Source organism: Merops nubicus, unplaced genomic scaffold (assembly GCF_000691845.1).
Source record: "Merops nubicus isolate BGI_N331 unplaced genomic scaffold, ASM69184v1 scaffold22165, whole genome shotgun sequence".
NCBI lineage: Eukaryota > Metazoa > Chordata > Aves > Coraciiformes > Meropidae > Merops > Merops nubicus.
Genome location: NW_008607909.1, coordinates 4497 through 25123, shown reverse-complemented (window position 1 = coordinate 25123; position 20627 = coordinate 4497). Strand labels below are relative to the sequence as shown.

At 41.6% G+C, this 20627-nt stretch overlaps 1 protein-coding gene across 1 annotated transcript; it reads left to right on the top strand.

Annotated features, from left to right (window-relative positions):
• Positions 1 to 1783: 1783 nt before the first annotated feature.
• ICK (intestinal cell (MAK-like) kinase) lies at positions 1784 to 19281 on the top strand. The gene is made up of 13 exons (XM_008940128.1): positions 1784 to 2042; positions 3973 to 4027; positions 5356 to 5477; positions 6965 to 7044; positions 9375 to 9507; positions 9949 to 10120; positions 10677 to 10844; positions 13424 to 13720; positions 14572 to 14762; positions 15379 to 15530; positions 16398 to 16514; positions 18531 to 18644; positions 19127 to 19281. The coding sequence occupies exons 1-13, from the start codon at positions 1942 to 1944 to the stop codon at positions 19279 to 19281; spliced, it is 1857 nt and encodes a 618-aa protein (XP_008938376.1). The 5' UTR covers positions 1784 to 1941.
• Positions 19282 to 20627: the final 1346 nt, after the last annotated feature.

Sequence of the window (20627 nt, the reverse complement as noted above, 5' to 3'; positions counted from 1 at the left end):
AGATGCTCCTCTGCTCTGCGGTCACAGTCCCCAGGGAGGGGATAAGCGAGTGGTAAGCCGTGAGCAGCATGATGGCCCATGAATTCTGAGCCATTGCATCTGTTGCGATTACAATCTCAGAATCCTGTCATTAGGGAGAGTATGTGCTTAAAAACCCACAAGACCCATCTGTTTCGATTTGAAGTTAATGCATAAACTTGTTTGGATACTAATAAATGTTAGGTTGTCAGACTAGGAGACTGTGCAAGGCTTTGTTGTTTGAAATTTTCGTCAGGGATCTGAATAAAGACCTGGGAGCCAAGGTGGCCGAGTTGCCATCCTGCCATTGACCAGTTGGAGTAACCCAAGCTTTTTAACCTGGGTGCAGAACATGACCAAACAGAGCTTTTTGCTATGCAGGTGCACAGCCTGAAAACCAGCCAAAAAGAAAGTGGTGCTCCAAAATGCCATTCTTACGGACAGGCTCTGTGTTCCTTGGCAAGCTGTACAAAGTGGTGGATTGAAGTCTCTAATTTAAGGTGCTCAGTTGTGGTCCTCTGTAGGAGTGTATGGAGAGAAACAGGTACTGCTAGAGGACAAGTTCTCCTGCCTCGCTGAGACATTATCCAGCATCTAAGATAGTGTCAGAGACATGCTGTTTCTTTTTTGTACATGATGTGTATAATTGGCAAAAGGTGTATTAAGATCATGTTTCCTGATTTTTATTCATTCCTGTGTTAGTATTACTGGGGCTTATGGGCCTGAAAGGCTGAAAACAGAGGATCTTCACACCATCTTGGATCTACAGGGTTGTGGTTCTGCACTGATGTCAGTTCAGACTTCCAGCAACGTAACCTCATTATTTTTAAAATCATTATTTGGCTTTGTGAAATAAGGCAAGCTGGAGGAGAGACTTAAGGCTGCTTACGTGCAGGTTACAGAAGGCAAAACTTCCCAGCCATGAATATTGCTGTCCTCTTAGAACTGGAGAAAAAGAGAATGCAGGGACCAAACCCTCACTGCAGGGGGATTTTGTTTTATTCCAGATGTATGGTTAATTTACATATAATACATCACATTTATTCTAAACTGAAGTGTAGGAAATACTAGCAGCACTTAGATTAAATGAGGGAATAAGAACTTTTTTTGCTATCTGTGACTTATTTTGTTGCCTACCTTTATTATCTGGTATTCTGTTGTTCATGCAGTGTCAGGACAAAAGGGCAGATAGATAATCTGATGTAGCCATTGCCTCAGAGACTGATTGATATGTAGGGCTGCTGTGGTGAAACACATTGGGTCTTACCTTGACATGAATGGAATGTTCTTCCTAGTCAGACTTTGTTTAAGGGAATACCTCTGGCAATATCTCTAGCATAGGAGCTTGTGGAAAGTCAGGAAATTGGTTTAACCATGCCAGTGTAATTTGTGAGATGGTGACCTGCCTGTCTGATAATTTGGCTAGAAGAGATTCCCTCCTATCTTACTGTCATGCTTTGGCAGTTTTTTATAAAAAACTTTTTTCACCGACCTATGGGACTTTATGCTCTGCTTTTAGTCAAAGTTTCTCCTGTTAGGGCTGCCTGCAAGCCTGCTGTAAATTACCTCTAGCTTTAGGGTAAGAGTGAACTTGCGGAACATGGCCAGGTAATGCCCAGGTCCAGGCTGGCCCTTTCTGGTGAGAAACCAAGCCAAGTGTTGGTGTGAAGCTTACAGGCATGATCTCTCGGAGGAGAATAGAATCTGCAAACAACCAATCTCAGAAGGGTACAGAAATGAAACGTATTATGTTCTGTGCTTTCAGACCGAAGGCTAAGTCTTGAAAACATGATTCCTGCAACTGTTCACACTGTCCTGAGTGCTCTATATTTATGCTGCCACAGAAAGAACTGGTTACACTCGGAGGAGAAGCACAGGAAACACCAAGGACTGAAATGCGCTTGCAGCTAAAGTATCCTCATCATGAATAGGTACACAACTATCAGACAGCTCGGTGATGGGACCTATGGCTCTGTCCTCCTAGGGAGAAGCATTGAATCTGGAGAGCTAATAGCCATTAAAAAGTAAGTATTTTCATTTGTTGCTTAGCAGTGGATGGTCCAGGTTTTTCCATTCTACGGTCCACTTCACTTGGTTGTGCTGGTTTCAGTACTTCACATTCCACTCGACATTTGTGTTTGGAGTTGTATTGGGGCAGGATGCTAAGCTCAAGATCCTTGTATCCTCCAGAGCCCTGGCAGAAGCTAAGAGGGTGAGATATACAGGCTTACTGTAACAGTGCTCTGCTCCTGTGTGCAATCAAACGTATTATGTGTACAGTTTAGAGTATTCTGCAGTGCTGCTCTGGAATCTGCAGCCCCTTCCGTGCAGTTAACATGGAACTGATGGTCCATGAATTCCATGATGAATTCCATGGTCTGATTTTCAGCATAATGTTAATCCTGCAGTGATAAGTAACACAACGGATCTCATTGTCCATTATCTCTATCTTTGTATGCTATTATGTATTCGTCTTTTCAGCCTAAGATTTCCTTAAAATTCCTTGAGAAATCCACGTGGTTTTCTGTGCCACTTCAGCAGTGACCTCAGTTTGTAAATGGCTTATTTGTCCTGGTTGTGTTCAGAGACAGCTGTAAAGCATTGCAGGCACCTTCCTGAGGCACATCCATGACCCAGGGACAGGCTTGTCAAAAGAGCTTTCTGTATGTACAATGCTGGTTTGTGTGAACAGTCAACAGCTGGCTTGAGCAGCTTTCTGAGTCCTCTGTGCTGAAGGTATTTTTGCTGTATCAAATCTTACCAAAAGCACCTTTGACTTTCATTTATGCAACATGGTAGAAACTCAGTAACTTCAGAAGAAACCTGCAGATAGTACTCTGGAGCTTACACGTTAGTGCCAATCCATTATTAAGAAGATAAATGGCCTCTGGTGGCTGAATGCATAAGACAGTAATGGAAAAACACTGCTTAAACAAACAAAAAAATAATCTAGACCCCTTCACAAGATGAACGGCTTGTAGGTCTTAAATTATTCTAAGAGCTGATTTCAAACTGAAAACTTGCTACGATAGCGAGTAATACTGAATTATTGTTAAAGTCTGACAAAGACTCAGATCTTCAAAGGTTGCCTAACTCCCTCTGAAACCCAGACTCTAAGCAGTTGGGTGCTTTTGTAAGTTTAGTTTTGCTTTTCTGTGTGTGTGCACATGTGAGCCTTTGTCCTGTGACCCTAAAGCACAGAGTTACGTGTAAAAGAACTGAGTTCTATTAAAAATGCGTCATCAACAAATAGGACCATATGTTACACGCAGTCCTGTGTTCAAAGTCACATTCTGGTTTGGGAGAAAACAGATCTGCCACCCTGTTTGTTTCTGTTAGAGCAGAGTTGCTTATAAACTTGGAAAAGCAGATTTCAAAAAGCAGTTGGCATGATAGATGCAGCTTCCAAGGGAGAGGAAAATGTGGGGAGCAGTGGTCACTGAAAAATGAAGGAATACAAACAACTTAGAGGAGAAAGGTGTCAAAATTACAGAGAAATCAAAGTAGAAAGAAGAGGAGCAAGAAGAATAAGATAGAATTGGAGACAGTGAAATGAAATAATTTGATCTCCGTTAGTTTTGTTTCAAAACGTAGTGTGAGCTTTCATAACTGTCGTAACTCTTGTTCTTTTTGCAGTTAGTCTCCACCACATTGTATACTGGAAAGAAAAATAGCATACCCTGACTTGTTGAAGGCTCTGAAATTTTTGCAGCAAGATATAGACATATATAGATGCAGAGATACAGAGATATATGAAAAAGGCAGTCCTCTGTAATAGTAGTGATTTTAAATTCTGTTAGAGTGTATCTTGTCTACAGATGTATTTTGAGAAAAAAGATAACACCTTATATTTTGATGGAAGAACTGAATTGTTGAGTTGTAATGAGACTTGTAGGTCTAACACCAGCCAATGCTGATCACGTGTTAATCTTTTTTTCCCCTCTACTATTGTAGAATGAAGAGAAAGTTTTATTCCTGGGAGGAATGCATGAACCTTCGAGAGGTTAAGGTACTTGTCTCTTTCAGTGGTTGACTTTAAATTAGACAATCCCTGTCATGTTCTATGGTAACATCAAATTCTCTCCATACCTGTCAGAACTTACCCTCAACATAAGCTGTGACATATGGCATTACAATTCTGTGTCCTGGCTCTGCATTCAAACAGCTTGTCTGTAGTCTTAGAAAAATCCTGAATAAAATTCTCAAGTGTTACAAAAAATCTTTTGACTGTGGAGAGCTGCTTCCTCCTGGCTGTGAGTGGTGTGTGAATGAGGGCTTTCCTGTCACAGAACCTGGAGTTGGTTGGCGTTTGTCTTCAGAACTTGGGAACACGTGCCCTGTGCACAGCAGTTGCTTTTGTACATGCAGTTGTTTCTGGGTAGTTGATTTGGGAGAGGACATGCAGCATGAGATTCTGACACCAGGAAAGCTCTGGGGATATGCTCTAAGGACCTCCCTTAATTTCTAGTCCTTGCTATCACTGTTGCAAACATGCAGAAAGCCTAGGTCACTTTTCTTACAGTACCATGTGTTGGAACAGTGTTGCTACAGCAAGAATGAATGCGGAATAAACAGAAAATCTAAAAAGAATGGAGAATGAAGAGCTGAGCACACTGGGCTTGGCTGGGATATAGTTCTTTTTCTTCATAGCAGCTTGTAGGGGTCTGTGTTTTGGAGCTGTGACCAAAACAGTGTTGATAAGACGGGGTATTTTTTTAGTTACTGCTGAGCAGTGCTTGCACAGCATTAAGCCTTCCGGTTTTCACACTCCGTCATCAGCGAGGGCTGGACAGGGGGCTGGGGGGGACACAGCTGGGACAGAGGGAAATCCCACCTCTCAACAATAAATCTGGGGGAAGGAGGAGGAAGGGGGTGTGCGGAATGGTGGCTTTTGTCATCCCAAGTGACTGTCGCAGGTGATGGAGGCATGCTGGCCTGGAGATGCCTGGGCCCTGCCTGCTGATGGGAAGCTGCAGATGGATGCCTTTGTTTCCTTGGCATGTGCATGCAGCTTTTGCATTACCTGGTAAAGGTGCAAGTAGAAGAAGAGTACGAATTCTGCCAGTAGGAAGTTACTTACAGAGAAAATGCAGTTGTTTTGGTGGCTGCTGTGGTGCCAGAGGGCTGGCTTTTGAATGACTGGCACACTAAATTGATACATATACTGTGTATGTGTCTCGTAATATGTGGAGATCTGTTTTTTGTTCTCAGAGCTGTCTGATCATTTAAAATATTGAAGAATTGTCAAAGCCAAGTCTTCTGCATCAGTGAAGCACTTGTTACTTTTTCATTATAGTAAAACCCTTGCAAAATCCTGTTTCTGTTTTCTGTTTCTAGTCTTTGAAGAAATTAAACCATGCTAATGTCGTAAAGCTGAAAGAAGTTATCAGAGAAAATGATCATCTGTATTTTGTGTTTGAATACATGAAGGAAAATCTCTATCAGTTAATGAAAGAAAGGTATGTAACAGCACCATCCATTCCTGATATAAATTAATTACTTGCATAATGTGCTTTAAACACCCCTTACTTTTCAGAGGGCTTTGGGTCATTCTTTAGGTTTAGATCGCTATGGCTTAAAGCTGTGTGCTGCAGTAAGAGCTGTGACTCCTGTGGAGCATATCCCAAACAGCTGAGTGAGCGTTTCCAGTGTTTCTTCCCATATTCGCCTGGTAGATAAGTAGGGAACTCTTTTGAGAGTTAGGAGCTGTGGACTTCTAACAGCGCTCATACTGAAGAGGCATTGAACCTAGAACTTTTGATTTCCAGGCAAGTACTCCAACCAGCAGTGCTTTTTCTATTAAAGGGATGGTATCACCACCTCTTCTCTTATGGCTTCCTCAAATAAATGAATAAATAAAAAATGGTTAAGACACTAAACATGAGGGGTCAAATTCTGGATTGCTTCTAGGATTTTTTTTTTCCTTGCAGGTTGGACTGACATGTCCAAAGACTGCCTGTTTTATTCATCATCATTCTCAATAAAATACAGCTTTTCATATTTGCTGGAACATTAATGAAGTGTTAATTTTAGCCTTTGGGCCATGATAGCATCCTCCAGAGGATAATTTTGGGTAAAATAGCTCCCTACTTGGAGTTTTCTGAGGAAGCCATTTTCTTTCTGTGAATCATAGAGTCAGAGGAAATATGAACTCTTTCTGCTGTAATTAAAAAAATAAGCAAGGAACTATGAAAAGCTGACTCTAGTGGCTGATCTCACTTCTGAAATATGTTATGGTCAGTTTTTTTGAGAGGAATCAACTCAGGAAACTGAGTAAGGCCAAAGCCATATTCTTCATTCACTGTTTGGCTCTTTCTGAATAAAATTCGTGTTCTGGCGTTTGCAGAGGCAGCTGGTACAGAGCCATTTGGTCAGAATCCTCTCTTGGTAAAAGAGACTATTATTAAACCACCTGCCATGGCTGATCTACTCACCTGAATATTAAGGGGAGAAAAGCCTCTTGTTTTCAGTGGTAGCAGATGGGACTGTTTTTCTTAGCTAACAGAAAAGAAGGAAGTAGCACATCAGCTGTTGGATAATGACAAGGGCAAGTCAAAAGTATGGCTTGTATGTGCTCTGGAAGAGAGGCCAGAAGAAAGGGTGCATGAGAAGCACTAAATTAACATGAACCCTTGCTGTCCTGAGGAGCGTGCCTCATGACCTGTACATGTTAAGGTTTGGCTATTTTCTTTTTTTTTTTTCCCACTTTTTTTAGTTCACTGTCTCACATAGTCTTAACATGTTTCCACATAGTCTTACTGTAATGAAATGTGGCAGTTCTGCAAATACTGTGTAGATTTTTTTGAGAGAGATAAACTTCATGAGAGTGCTTAAAATATATCTATCAGTTTTATTATCATTGATACCTTTTGTCTTTTCATTAGATAAGCTAATGTGTGAACTTAATCATTAAGATTTATTTCTTCCCTTTTCTTTTATCCCACAGAAACAAACTGTTTCCTGAATCTACAGTTAGGAATATTATGTATCAGATCCTGCAAGGGCTTGCATTTATTCATAAGCATGGTAGGTTATGTTTTAGCTGTAAACATTTTGAATTAGAGCAAGATGGTGTCTGTGTAAGTTTTGAGATGAGTATAAGTACAATTACATTACTAAATTAGTGCAGGGATTGATCAAAAGATTGGCACCATATGAGAGATTCAGATTACTGAAAATATCCATATTTTATAGTTGACTGATATTTTAGTTTGGAGATATTAATGGGCACATTCCTTGACAGGTCCCTGAGATAAGGTCCCCTGTGATTCTGTATAAAGGAAGAATTACTCTTTTCTCAAGGTACACACAGATCAGCTATGTGAATAAAATGCATATTCTCTAAGTAATAAAATCTGAGTGACAAACAGCTTTTGTTTAGCTTTCCAAACTAACTTTTACAATAATGATAAAAGCTGAAGCTGGTGTGCCGGCCAGTAGTAACAAGACCCTTCAACTATAATTAAAAAATTTGCTTATTTTACTGGTAACTTCCTCACTGTGTTTTGCTGTCCTCTGCAGTTCTACCTGATAAATACAGTGTGATGTGTGCTGCTGGTCAGCTCTCAGAGTTGTTGTAAGAGCACTAAAATCAGCGGCCAGAGTCCTGGAAGTGAAAGGCTTGTGGTGCCAGGATATCAGTTTGTTCAAAGAACACATTTAACTTTGTTTTGCAAAACGTTTTCAAGCTAATGGCTTTATTCTCTCTTCTGCCAGGGCTTGGCTATTCTTCTGGAACCACGGTAGAAATTCCAGTCTGTCCCAGTGACACAGAAAACACCTGAAACTAGAAAAATCATATAATTTGTTTGCAAAAAATCTAAGCCACCTTTTTTAAGCAGATTGTCAGACGGATTACAAACTTTCAGAATACCTTTTACTGTATTTAACTTGCTGTGAAGAGCGAACAGTTCTGTGTCAAAACTGTCTTGTTGACTGACCTGCTACACACTAGACTGGTATTTCTGCCATGTTGCAATTCCATAGTTAGATAGGTCAGGAAATTCATGGCAAGCCTGACAGCATGGTGTTGATGGTCATGTGGCTCACAGTATAAGTCTGTGTGTCCCAACAGTTTTAGAAAAATTACATGAAGTTTTTTTCCCCCTCTCTTATTTCTCTATTCTGCTCCTGTATGACACAGCAATTTAATTAAAGCAAGTATTTTTTTTATGTTCTTTGTTCACCCAAACGTCAAGCATCTTTTCATATTTGAACACTTAATTGATTGCTTTTTCACAAGTTTACTGTGAAATAAATTGCCTCAAAAGCGTTCTGTTGGTGCATTGCATGTCTGTGCAGCAAAATACAGAAGTGGTGGTACTAAAGGCTAAAACCAATGTTGACTGCTCTGTCTGATACCTTCCATAAAGAGGCAGAAGTTAGTCTGGCACCAGAATATCTACTTAATATCCCCAGGAAGGACATAAGCTGCTGGTTGGTAGAAATGTACAGCACAATGTTTTTAATGCTGTCATGCGTTAATCTAACAAACGAAAGTTAATACATTGACGCTGGACGATGTCCTCTGTGCATGTTTATTGCGTTCTCTGTGGGAGCATATTCAAGGCCATGGACAAAACTAAGCATGTTGGAAGGTCTCTGAGAAGGAGGTCACAGAACTCTAGTAAGGTACTACAGAAGGGGTTGTGTATAGGAGACAGAGTCTTAGATGCCTGCAGGAATGAAGCATAAAGGCAAGTTTTCCAGACTGAGGATGGAAACAAAGTTCAAAGACATTTAGGTTTGAAAAGACCTTTAAGTTCATCAGGTCTGACCATTAATCTAACTCAAGCAAGTCTGCTGCTAATCCATTTTCCTAAACACCATATTGACACGACTTTCAAACACATGGAGGGATGGTGACTCAACCACTTCCCTGGGCAGCCTGTTCCAGTGCTTGACAGCCCTTTCAGGGAAGAATTTTTTCCTCATATCCAACCTAAACCTTTAAAAAGAAGTTTCAAAATGTGAAAGAATTACCTCATGTTTTAATTTGTTTAAAAGAACTTTTGAAGTAATTTTTTGATGTTTTCATTGCACAGTTTCCAAGACAATTAGAATGAAATTAACATTAAAATGGTGTAAATCCTTTTATGTTGAAGAAGTGTGCCCTAAAAGGGAGCTCTCTGACTGAATGCTCTGAACTGTTGTAAGCGAATCAACTTGTATATTCTGCTCTTCACAGTCTGACAGAACAACTGTTACACTGACTAGTGCTGTTGATCACATAAGACTTTGTGTTCTGCTGTTCAAGCTGCAGCAATAAGAACTAAAGCAAACAATCCAGGTGGAAAATAGAGGCTACAGCTGGGGATGGCATTGCAATGGACATCAATATTTCCTTTGAATTTTAGGGTTCTTTCACAGAGACTTGAAACCTGAAAATCTCCTTTGCATGGGACCAGAACTTGTGAAAATAGCAGACTTTGGCTTAGCCCGAGAAATCCGATCTAGACCTCCTTACACTGATTATGTGTCCACAAGATGGTAAGTGCTAGTATTTGCCTGCATTGTGTGAAACTTGAAATCAAGCCTTTAGAGAAGTATCAAATTGGTGCTGATTGTCATACTGCTTTTGATGCTTTCTCTTTAAGAAACTTATTTAAGCTTGGCATAATTTAAAAAGCTTCAGGTAGTATGAGACAATTTACAGATGGCAGCAGCAGAGGAACAAAGAGGGATGCTGGTAGAGGAGGTGGGACATGTGGGATTGCTGCATGTCAGGAAGGTGTAAGAGAGCTTACAAGAGATTATATGTAGGTTTTAATTCTTCATTCTAGAAGAAAATGAAGTCTTACGTGTAGCATAGGAGGTTTTCAAGGGATGATTTCTCTTCACAGAAGGAAGAGCTGAATGGTTGTGTGTATGTCTGTTTGAATTGTGTGGATTGTTGGGATTTTATTTTTTTTTTTCCCCTCACTCTTACAGGTACAGGGCTCCTGAGGTCCTTCTGAGATCCACCAGCTATAGTTCTCCAATAGATATTTGGGCTGTCGGCTGTATAATGGCAGAAGTTTACACACTGCGGCCTCTCTTCCCAGGCGCCAGTGAAATTGATACTATATTCAAAATTTGCCAAGTCTTGGGGACGCCAAAGAAGGTAGCTAAAGTGATATTCCACACTGCAGTAATACTACAAGTGTTCTACAACACAGAGTGGCACAGTAGCAGTAAGAATAAAAATAATCAATTTCCACACTTATTACTATTGTATTGATCTCAGATAGAGTAAACTAAATTATAACTTATTTTAGTGCAGAATAAGCATTATGTAATTATGCTATAAAACCTGACATTTAGAAGAGGAGAAGTAAACCCCTGAGCAGCAGAGTCATTAGACTGTGGTTTCATTGGGCAGAAATTATATTTTCTCTTGCAGGTTGCATATAAAGCTATGGTTTAAGAGGTTAAAAATTGGAATGATGGCAAGACTCCTATCTCCTGATTCCATTTGTGCCTTTGACTTGATTGGATGTAAAGTAAGACTTGCCTCTCACCAGAGGTTTGAGGTGTAAATTCCTAGTGAAATCTTTCACATAGTCTAGAGTCAGCTGGGTACAGTCTATTACTGATAGGAGAATATATGCTAGTGTACTTAGGCTCGATGGTATTTTACAGCTGAACTGTCCTTGTGATTGGAAATCTCCTTTTTCCAGAACGACTGGCCTGAAGGCTACCAACTTTCAGCCTCCATGAATTTTCGCTGGCCTCAGTGTGTACCTAACAACCTAAAAAGCCTCATACCCAATGCTAGCAGTGAAGCTGTGCAGCTCATGAGAGACATGCTGCAGTGGGACCCAAAAAAGCGGCCAACAGCTAGTCAGGTTTGGTTTTGTTTTCTTCTCCTCACATCTGCATGTGACACTCCTTTCAGTGGAAGGCACCTTTTATAGACAGTTGTTTAACAGTTGCTTGGAGCTGCAGTTCCTACAAGGGAGAAGAACAGAAGCCAAGAACAACTTAGAAGACAAAGGGGAGTAATTGAAAGAGATTAATCAATCTTTTGTGTGTGACTCAGCTGCATGGGGTGTGTGCTTAGTGATCAAAGGTGTGACTGCAGTGTGACTGCACCTGAACTAAGTCTAATGCAGTCACTGTCAATAGCAGCAGAGCCAAGGTAGGATGTAGAGCTGAAAGCTGTGGTGGAATTCTTTCATTGGTATTGATACACACCACAGAATCACAGAATAGTTGAAGTTGGAAGAGGCCTCTGAAAGTCATCTGGTCCACCCAGCCTGCCTTAGGCAACCCGTGCCAGTGCTGAGTCACCTTCACAGTAAAAAGGTGTTTCCTGATGTTCAGAGGGAACCTCCTGTGTGTTTGTGCCTATTGCCTCTGATCCTGTTGCTGGGCACTAAGAAAAGAGCCTGTCTCCAGCTTCCTTCCACCTTCCCTTTCAGTATTTGTATACTTTGGTGAGATCTCCCTGAACCTTCACTTCTCCAGGCTGAACAGTCCCACCTCTCGTACTCTTTCCTCATATGTGAGATGCTCTGGTCCCTGAATCATCTTCATGGCCCTTCACTGGAGTCTCTCCATTATGTCCATGTCTCTGTTCTGCTGAGGAGCCCAAAACTAGACACAGCACTCCAGGGGTGTCCTCACCAGGGCTGAGCAGAGAGGAAGGATGACAGCCCTCAGCCTCCTGGCAACACTCCTGCTCATTCAGCCCAGGGTGCTGTTAGCCTTACTTGCAGCAAGAGCATATCAGTAGCTCACCTTCAACTTGGTGTCTACCAGATTCTTTTCTGCAAAGTTGCTTTCCAGGTGGTTGACCCCAGCATGTACTGGTGTATGGGCTTGTTCCTTCCCAGATCCAGACATGCTGAACTTGACAAGGTTCCTATCAGCCCATTTCTCCAGCCTGTTAAGGTCCTTCTGCATGGCAGCATGACCTGGTATATCAGCCACTCCTTCCAGTTTTGTGTCATCAGGAAACTTGGTGAGGGTGCACTCTGCACCACCCTCACATCACTAATTGATGAATGGTAATTTCAGTCACTAATTGTGTTGAACGGTATTTGCCCCAGTGTTGACATCTGGGACATACTGATACCTTCCAGCCTCCAACCAGACTTTGTTCTACTGTTCACCAAGCTCTGGGCCTGGCCCTTCAGCCAGCTCAGTGTCTGCTCATCCAGCCCCGTGTTGCCTGGATAAAGCTGGCCCATGCAGGGTGGTTTGCAGGGCGCTCTCAGCTTGATTGCCTTGTCAGTATGTCCAACATCCTGTACATCATCATAGCCCAGGCCATCAGCATTGCCCATCTCATGGTCCACCTGATGCTGTTGACTGTCACCACTGATTTCGGGTTATCAGTGGTGTGGTGCTAGTACTAACCAATGGAATGAGCAGGGCACCTTTTGAAAAACAGCTGTGATTCTGGGTTCAAATCTGACCTGACTTCAGTAGGACTGTAGCTGAACCTTTGTGATTATATCAGACTTTCAGTAGAAATTGTAATGAAAAGCTTTAAAGCTAATCACAGCAGTTGAAAAGCAAAATAGATTACAAACTCTCGAAGGTAATGAAAAACAAAAAGTACTGACTGTAATTTGGTATTAAGAGCCATTAACAAATGTTTTACAGTAAGGTACAAATATGGTGAGGAATCTGAGCTTTTAGCAGCTTTTTGCAGTGAGAGGTCTTTGGGAGGTGAAGATGAGTATACCTGGAAGAGCAAGATGGGCAGAGATGAATTGCCTCTGCTGACAACTTCTTAATTACTTGTAAGGTTGGATGAAGATGTTTTTACCAATATGTCTTTCAAAAATGAGAGAAGCTAATTTTCATCAGGGTCGTATTTCTTTCACTTGATTCAGTGTTGGGACTGGAGAATGGAAGAGATGGGCTGTCTGTGGGGTCATTCAGGTCTTGATGGCTGAATCTGTGATGACAGGAGTGCATGTGTTTGCACGTGCACGCACACGTATGAAGAGACAGCGCATAACGAAATGGAGAGCTGCAGGATGGTTTGAGTTGGAAGGGACCTTAAAGATCATCTAGTTCCAAGCCCCCTGCCACGGGGTGGGACACCTCCAACTAGACGGGTTGCTCAAAGCCCCATCCAGCCTAGTTAAACACCCAGTGTTGGGGCATCTACAACATCTCTGGGCAGAACATGCCTCTAGGTGTCATACCTCTGGTTAAGTACCTTACTTCTGCTGAGCCTTTTGTTTTGTGCAGTTCCCCAGAGGGTTTGATAATTGTGTATCTCTTGAAACTTTTCTACTGTTGCAGCATTATTCTGAAGTAGATTGTTTTAATTAGGATCTAGTGTTGAGAGATGGGTCTTATGCTGTTCCCACCCCAGGAAAAAAGGAAATTACCGTCACATAGTGCTAGGGTAAACCAAAAACTTTGTTTTCCTAAGTTGTATCTTAACATCTTTGTTATGTTTTAGGCACTTCGATATCCATACTTCCAGGTTGGGCATGCCCTGGGTGTTCAGGAACTGGGGAAACAAAAGGATCTGCATAATAAATCATCTCTGCTTATTAAGCCTGTGCCTCCAGCACAACCCCCTTCGAAACCTCACGCCCGCATTTCGTCAAGGCCTTTTCAGCAAAGCCAGTCTTCTCAGCACCTGGTGTACCCCTATAAGACTGACAACTCTGGGGCTGAGCACACTAACTACTTACAGGAGGACAAGTCTAACCAGGTTCTTCTGCCTGCAATTCACAATAAGGTTCCTCAGCAGGTAAAGGTCCATCTGGCATAAGATACACATCCTGATACACTGCCTGGTTTTTCTTTAATTGTGTTTCTTTTTCTTGTGCTTTTTCAAGGTTCTTGTACTATAGTAGAAGGACAGGAAATGAAAACAGAGAATAGTTACAAGTTTCTGCTAGAAACTGGAAGTTACTCCACTGAAATCTAAATCCAATTGCTATAAACCAAGCAAATCCATTTCTCATCTCAAACCTATTTTATGATTCCTTTGTTGTAAAGCACAACTTAAAGGATGACACTGATTTCATATGCATAAAAGGGACATACAGTGGTCAGAATATTAATGGGATTGATGCCAGGGAGAAAAGTGTTAAGCTAAATAGTAAGATTAAATAATTCATAAGACAGGTGACAAGAGCAGACAGTGTGAATGCTGCTGCTGCTGTGAGATCAGTCCTCAGCAGGGTCTGTACTGGCCTTATACAGAGTCACACAAGATTGAAACGTACCAATGAGCTTAAGGTGATGAAGAGACACAAATTTTTACTGGTGCTGTCCTGCAAGAAAAATGCATGTTATAAATGTCCAGGCACAAGCTTGTGGAAACATGAGCATGCATGTAGAATTGGAATTGAGACCTAAGAAATGTATTCTTCTGCCAGTGCAAGGTACTTGATTACAAGATGGAGGAGATGGGCAGTGACGTCCACAGGCTACAGACTGCGTTGGTAGCATCTGTAATGAAAGATCAGGATTCTGTTGTTACAGCTCTACTGACGCTGCTATTCTTTGAGACATGAAAAAAAAGTCTTCTTTGTTCCTGTCACCTGGTTTATGGTGTAAATGTGTGGGTTTGTTTCTTATCAACCTTTCTAACAGAAAACATCTGCTGGTACTGAGAACATAAATGGTGAACTTAACCCAAAAACGAGGAGAAGATGGGGACATCTTGCTAGAACAGTGAAGAGTTCTGAAGACTGGGATGACTTAGAAGACCTTGATTTTGGCTCTTCCATCACTAGGATAGACTTGAAAAACAAGAAGAGGCAGAGTGACGAAACTCTTTGTAGGCAAGTTGGTTTCAGTCCGTGTGCTGTTGGGTTTTATTTCCTTAGGCCTTGCCTCTTTTTTCCTAATGTTGCTCTTTGTGCTTTCTGTGGACCTAGAAATGTATCCAGGCTGGTAAAGGATGTGCAGCTTGTCCCGCTTCTGCTTGTTGAATGGTGACCTTTGAATTGCAGCACATATTTGGATGGACGGTGAACCCTTTGATACAATTCTGTAGTCATTTTTCCCCACTGAAAATTATCCTTACCTTAAGACTTCCCAAGTTAATCTTCGAGTACATTCACAAATAAACCGTTTTGACATATTCCATGCATATAAACTAGTTTGAGTGACTCTGAGCTGCAGTTTCCATGGATCATACACAGTGGAGAAAAACTTAGTGAACGATTTATAAAAACTTTAAAAGCAATATATGAGGGAACTAGAAGCACAGATCTGGTTTTCAGGGGCTCTTGTATGGCTTCAGGCTGAAAATACTCCCTGTTGTCTGTGTGTTTATGCTGTAGCAAACACAGTGTGAGGAACTGATTGCTGGAGATGGGATGAAGAGGAGAAGCCAGCTGTGGATAAAGTTACACTGTAAGAACTGGACTAAGTGTAGCAATTTTTGGGTTATAGATTTGAGAGCATTTTGGACCTGAAGCCTTTGGACGCTGTGGGCTGCGGCAGCAGTGCCCCGTCCCACGGGACCTTGCAGCAGCAGGACACTCCCACCCTGCGAGTCTCTGCAGCAAAGCAACACTACTTGAGACATTCGAGGTATCTGCCTGGTTAGTATAAAATCCTCTTTTGCTTTTCTTCCTGTATTTCCAACAGCAGTAGGAAATAGTCATTGGTACACCAGGTTTATCCTTTGAGCTTGGGGAGGCTTGGTCTACTACTTAAAGAAAATAAGGAGAGCAAGGGCTCTGCAAATGCAGATGGCCACAAACACAAACTGCATTCTAGCAGTCTGGCAACTGAGATGAATCCTGCCTGCAGGAAGGGGATGGGATTTTTGGTACTTCTTCCTCCTGCTGGATACTATTCTATACTTTGAATTGTCTTAGAAAATGTGTGTTCATGTGCCAAGCTATTCCCTGTTTCCCTAAGGATAAGACGGATCTTCTAGACTGGAAGAGAAAGAGCCCTATGTTTACCTCATGAGTATATAACACCACGAACAACAGAAGCTAACTAATAGTGGGAGCATGCTTTCCTGCAGCTTAGTGCTACAGAGAATGCAAATCCCTGTCTCCCTGTTAAACTCTTGCCATGCTGAAACCAGCACTGGGGCAGGATGAAGTACAGGGGGTGGACACCATGTCTGCCTGGAGTTAAAATGAGCTGAATGTAAATATATCTTCTTTCATCATTTCTGTTTGTAATGGCAGTGTTAGTTGTTCATTCACTTGTAGTGCTAATACTTAAAAACTATTTAAGTAAACTAGAAGGTATGGTGATGGTAAACTCAGGTCTTTTTTCCTGGAATGATTAGTTCCAATGGCTTTTAAATTGGGTTACTTAAGTAGAGTTTTGGTAGCTGGAAGTTGAACTGAACGGGGCATATGCTCTAAGGTTGGGCATCAGACGGAGTGAGTGCAGGCCTGTGTAACAAGGGAGATCTCAGCGTGGTAATTTTTATCCTTCTGCAACAGGACTAAGCACAAGGACTGGCACAGTCTCCACCTCAAACAAGGAGCCTGTGCTGTCTAACCCCTGGCCTCCTGGGAAAGCTTCCGGCTTGGGAGGAGGTGTTACCAGGATGAATTCAGGTAAGAGCCTGTGCTGGACACTCTGAGAAGAGGTAACGGGCAATGTCCCTGCAGTTCCTGACAGCTGTATTTTTTGGTCACCCATATCTAATACATTGTCAGCTCCAAAGGTACTTGCCACCTGTCCTTTCTGTCAGAATCAGTTACGAGTTCACTCGTAACAAATCACTGTTCCTTGGATTTGGAGACTACCTTAAATTTGGAACGTACTAATTTCTTCTAATTAATCCCTAAAAGTCTGTTTTGAGGTACCACATGCATAGAAGATTGGATAGCTGAGGGCTGTTGAACCTCTAATACTTCATCTTGCCTTTAGTGTCCCTTGGCAGTTTTTTAAGTTGTGTTTTCAGGTTTCCAAACTATTTTAGCCCATCTGGTGCCTAAGTGAATGTCATAGAGGAGCAAGCTGGTCGAAACTGAACTAGCTTTACACCCCACTCTAATGTCAATAAAGCGAGTGAAATCTGTCATACTGTCTTTTAATGGATGATGTTTAAAATAGTGGAAAAGTTGCAGCTTCAAAAATTTTAGTCAAAAAGCAAAACTCTTCAATTTTTCTTCTTTAGGTTTTTGGGGCATTTGGTATTTCAGGCATCTAATCCCTATTATTTGATTTGAAATAACTAATTTTTAGGGTTTTACATTAGCTTTTGCCAGATATACTTAAACATGTTGATGTTTCTGGATTTTATCTACGTATTTCCTCTCTAAGTCTTTCTTGGCTTTAGGTGTTCATGTGATGTTGCAGTTCTGCAGTGCAGTACTTGTGTTGCAGATGTTGTTAGGAAAAGGACTGAGAAAATTTCTGCTGAATCGTGGCCTGCATAAACATTTTGGGCTATTAGAAACACTGATTTAGAAAATAAAAACTTAAAAGTTTGGATGTAATTTAATCAGAAAATTGTTTTTTAAAGATTCAAGACGGAAGTTTGTTTTAAATGACTAAACTACATGAGAACCTTTATCTACATAGCATGTCTTCTTCCTGGCTCTTCTGCACATTTCTGCTTCTTTTGTAGCTGTGCAGGATATAATTAGAATTGTCCTTTTTTCAATTATTACCATCATTTCCCAGAATATGCTTTGCCACTGCTACGTTCCGGGCATCTGTGGGATGGATCTGACCTGTGCGTGCTAGCTTGTTCCGTGTCCATCCGCACTGTAACTCTAGACTGTCTTATTTATAACCAGTTTTGTTCTGGTTTCTACAGCTTATCCTGCAGGTCAGTCGGCTCTGTTCCTGCTTACCTTATAGACAACTTTTGTAGCTGACTTTACAAATTTAGAACACGAATCTGTCCTAGTTTATTTAAAGTTGTGCTCTTAGTGGCTTCAGTAAGAGCTTTGGGTAGCACCAGAGCCCCAGACTCACTGCACAGAGATTAAGAGTATATTTATAGGACCTAGTTGCTGAAGGTCAAACAGAATAATTCCAGCTGAAATGCTAAGTTTTGAAAGCTTTGAGAAACCTTGAAAAAGCTGAGATGTCAGGGAGAAGCAGAAATTGCCCTTCTCAGAGTACAATTTGCAGCAGTTTTCCATTCATCTTTAAGGCAGTCTGATGCTGACAGTCTTCTGAATGTAGGTGTATACAGGATCTGTGGATTTCTAGCATTTTCAATGAAGTTCTTGTTTTCATCAGTCCATGATCAGGGTTGATCTGGAATGTTACTGATCGGTGCAGGCTCATTTGTCCCTGGAATGGGTTGCCCAGGGAGGTGGTTGAGGCCCCATCCCTGGGGGTCTTTAAGGCCAGGTTGGATGAGGCTCTGGGCAGCCTGATCTAGTGTGAGGTGTCCCTGCTCATGGCAGAGGGGTTGGAACTGGGTGACCCTTGTGTTCCCTGCCAACCCTGACAGATTCTGATCTGTTTTAGCAGAGGACTTTAGAGCCCTAATGGCTCAATGGTTGGGCTTGATGATCTTAAAGGTCTCTTCCAACCAAAAGGATTCTATGATTCATCTGTTGGTGGTCTGGGAGGTGCTGAGCTGGGGCATGCTTTGCTTTTTCTTCCAGGGCCCACAGGGTCCAGCGGTCTGACTAGTGGTTATATCCCTTCGTTTCTGAAGAAGGAAGTAGGCTCTGCTGGGCAGAGGGTGCAGTTAGCACCAGTTGTGGATCCATCTTCTGGTAAGTACAGTGCCAAGGTTGTCTTAGTCCCTTGCTCATTACTCAGGTAACGCTGTGTACCTGCAGCACTGAACTGTGTTGCGTTGCATTGCTTTTTCTGCAAATATCTGCAAGTATTTGGCTGACTGGAATGACAGTTTGTAACCCTGCAGAACTTCATACGGAGAAGGATTTGGTTTATTTTCACTTTGCTTATGAAATACATGGTTTTATCCACAGTGTATTTCAGTGAGACCGAGGCTGGTGTGAGAGCTGGCACAGAATTCACATCTATCAGAGCAGTGATGTAAATGCTTCTTGTCCAATAAGGTTTTAGGGATTGGATCCACTATAATCTCACATCAGCAAATTCTAACACAAAAAAAAGGAAGTTTATTTATTTCCTGAAGAAATGAGGATCTGGACCTGCACCCATCCTTCTATTCAACGTGGACAGCTACTCACCGACCCTTTATCTCATGGCCTTTTCTTTTCTCCTTTAGATTATGCTTCTCTGAAGCCAGTGAGACCCCATCTTGAACGACCATCATTCAATTCACCTGCCAAAAGCTCACCAAGGTTAATGCCTCTGCCACCAGCAGCTCAGCCTATCCACGGGCGCGTGGACTGGTCTGCCAAGTATGGTGCCCACCGGTGATGCCAGGGAACCTCCCTGAACCTGGGCATGGCTCCCAGGAAGTGGTGGCTGGCGTGAGACAATTTGGTACTGTTCTACATACCTGTAAACTGAAAAGAAACAGATCTTCTGTGAGCGAGATGTTTTGCAGGGTTTTTTACTTTTATTTGTATTACTTTGGATGCAATTTTGTACCTTTTTGTATAAAATTGTTTTGTTATATAATTGGGTCCAGTTATTTTCATAAATCTGATACATTTTGTATATATGGCTTAGGGGGTTTGGCATTTTTATACGATAAATTTTTATAACAAACTTTAAAAAAAATTAACTTTTCCTCAGTTAGATTCAAGTTTTTTAATAAAAGTAGATAAAAAAGCAAAGTGGTGCAATATTGCAGTGACAGTGCTGAGGAACGGGCATTCATCAGACATTTCCTGAAGTTCACATGCTGAACAAGGCTGTATAATTTCAGTGGTGCCACGTCTTGATGCCATGCCTATGTTGTCCTGAAGTCAAAAGGGTGACTGGTGAACAGCCTGAACTCTCCTTTGCAGCCCCTAAGAGACTGCTGAAAGTCAGTCAGAGGTGTTTTATTTTTTTCATTTATTTTTGGCTTTAAAAGGTTTGTGTTGGACTGCTGTCCAGCTTTCCAGCTCTGTTCTTTGTCTTTTACCAAACCTGGGGAGTCTTCCTTGCTTGGTGAAGGGTGAGCACCCTTCTGTAGATCTGTTCTCTGACACAGCACTCTTTTATCCTGCCTCAAAGTTGCTTCTTGGCATTGTTCACTATTAAATAGAATGTAATACCTCTGTTAACTTCACATAAATGTTCTAATGATTTCTAAAGAGAAGAATCGGGTTCTGTTTCTTATTTTGTTGTTGTTGGGAGTATAAGATCTGAAGACATACTTAAGACAGTATTAACAATTATAAAGCTAGTTTCAGAGTAACAAAGTGTTAGCGACAGGCCAAGCAGCAGAGTTTAAGGAAACAATATTTATGCAGCTGATGTAATTCAGCTGTTCTAAGTCACACTGGGGGAAAAAGAAATCCAGAGGAAATGAGTCAGTTGAGGCTTGCTCCAGTTCTTCTTCAGTATATCCTTCACTTACAGTGTGAAGAATGGATCAGCTTCCATAAATCAGGCCCCTGGGCTGTGTTGAGAAAAATGGGAGCTTACCTGCTCCTGCTAAAAAATGTTCTGAAATGGTAGTTGATCTCACAGAAGCTGACAGGGCTCTTTGAAGAGCAGCTTAACTCAGTTTATAAGAGAAAATTAGTTACTAGGTTATAGAGAAAATTTAACAGACCCATAGTCCTGTTTAGTTCTGCACTGGAAGGGAGTGCCAGACTCCAGCCAGCTGC

Excerpts from the sequence above, each read along its gene's own strand:
- ICK (XM_008940128.1), top strand. The coding sequence starts at position 1,942 with ATGAATAGGTACACAACTATCAGACAGCTCGGTGATGGGACCTATGGC. Across the intron at positions 2,043-3,972 it reads GAGCTAATAGCCATTAAAAA|AATGAAGAGAAAGTTTTATT; the intron begins GTAAGTATTTTC and ends CTACTATTGTAG. Across the intron at positions 10,845-13,423 it reads AGCGGCCAACAGCTAGTCAG|GCACTTCGATATCCATACTT; the intron begins GTTTGGTTTTGT and ends GTTATGTTTTAG.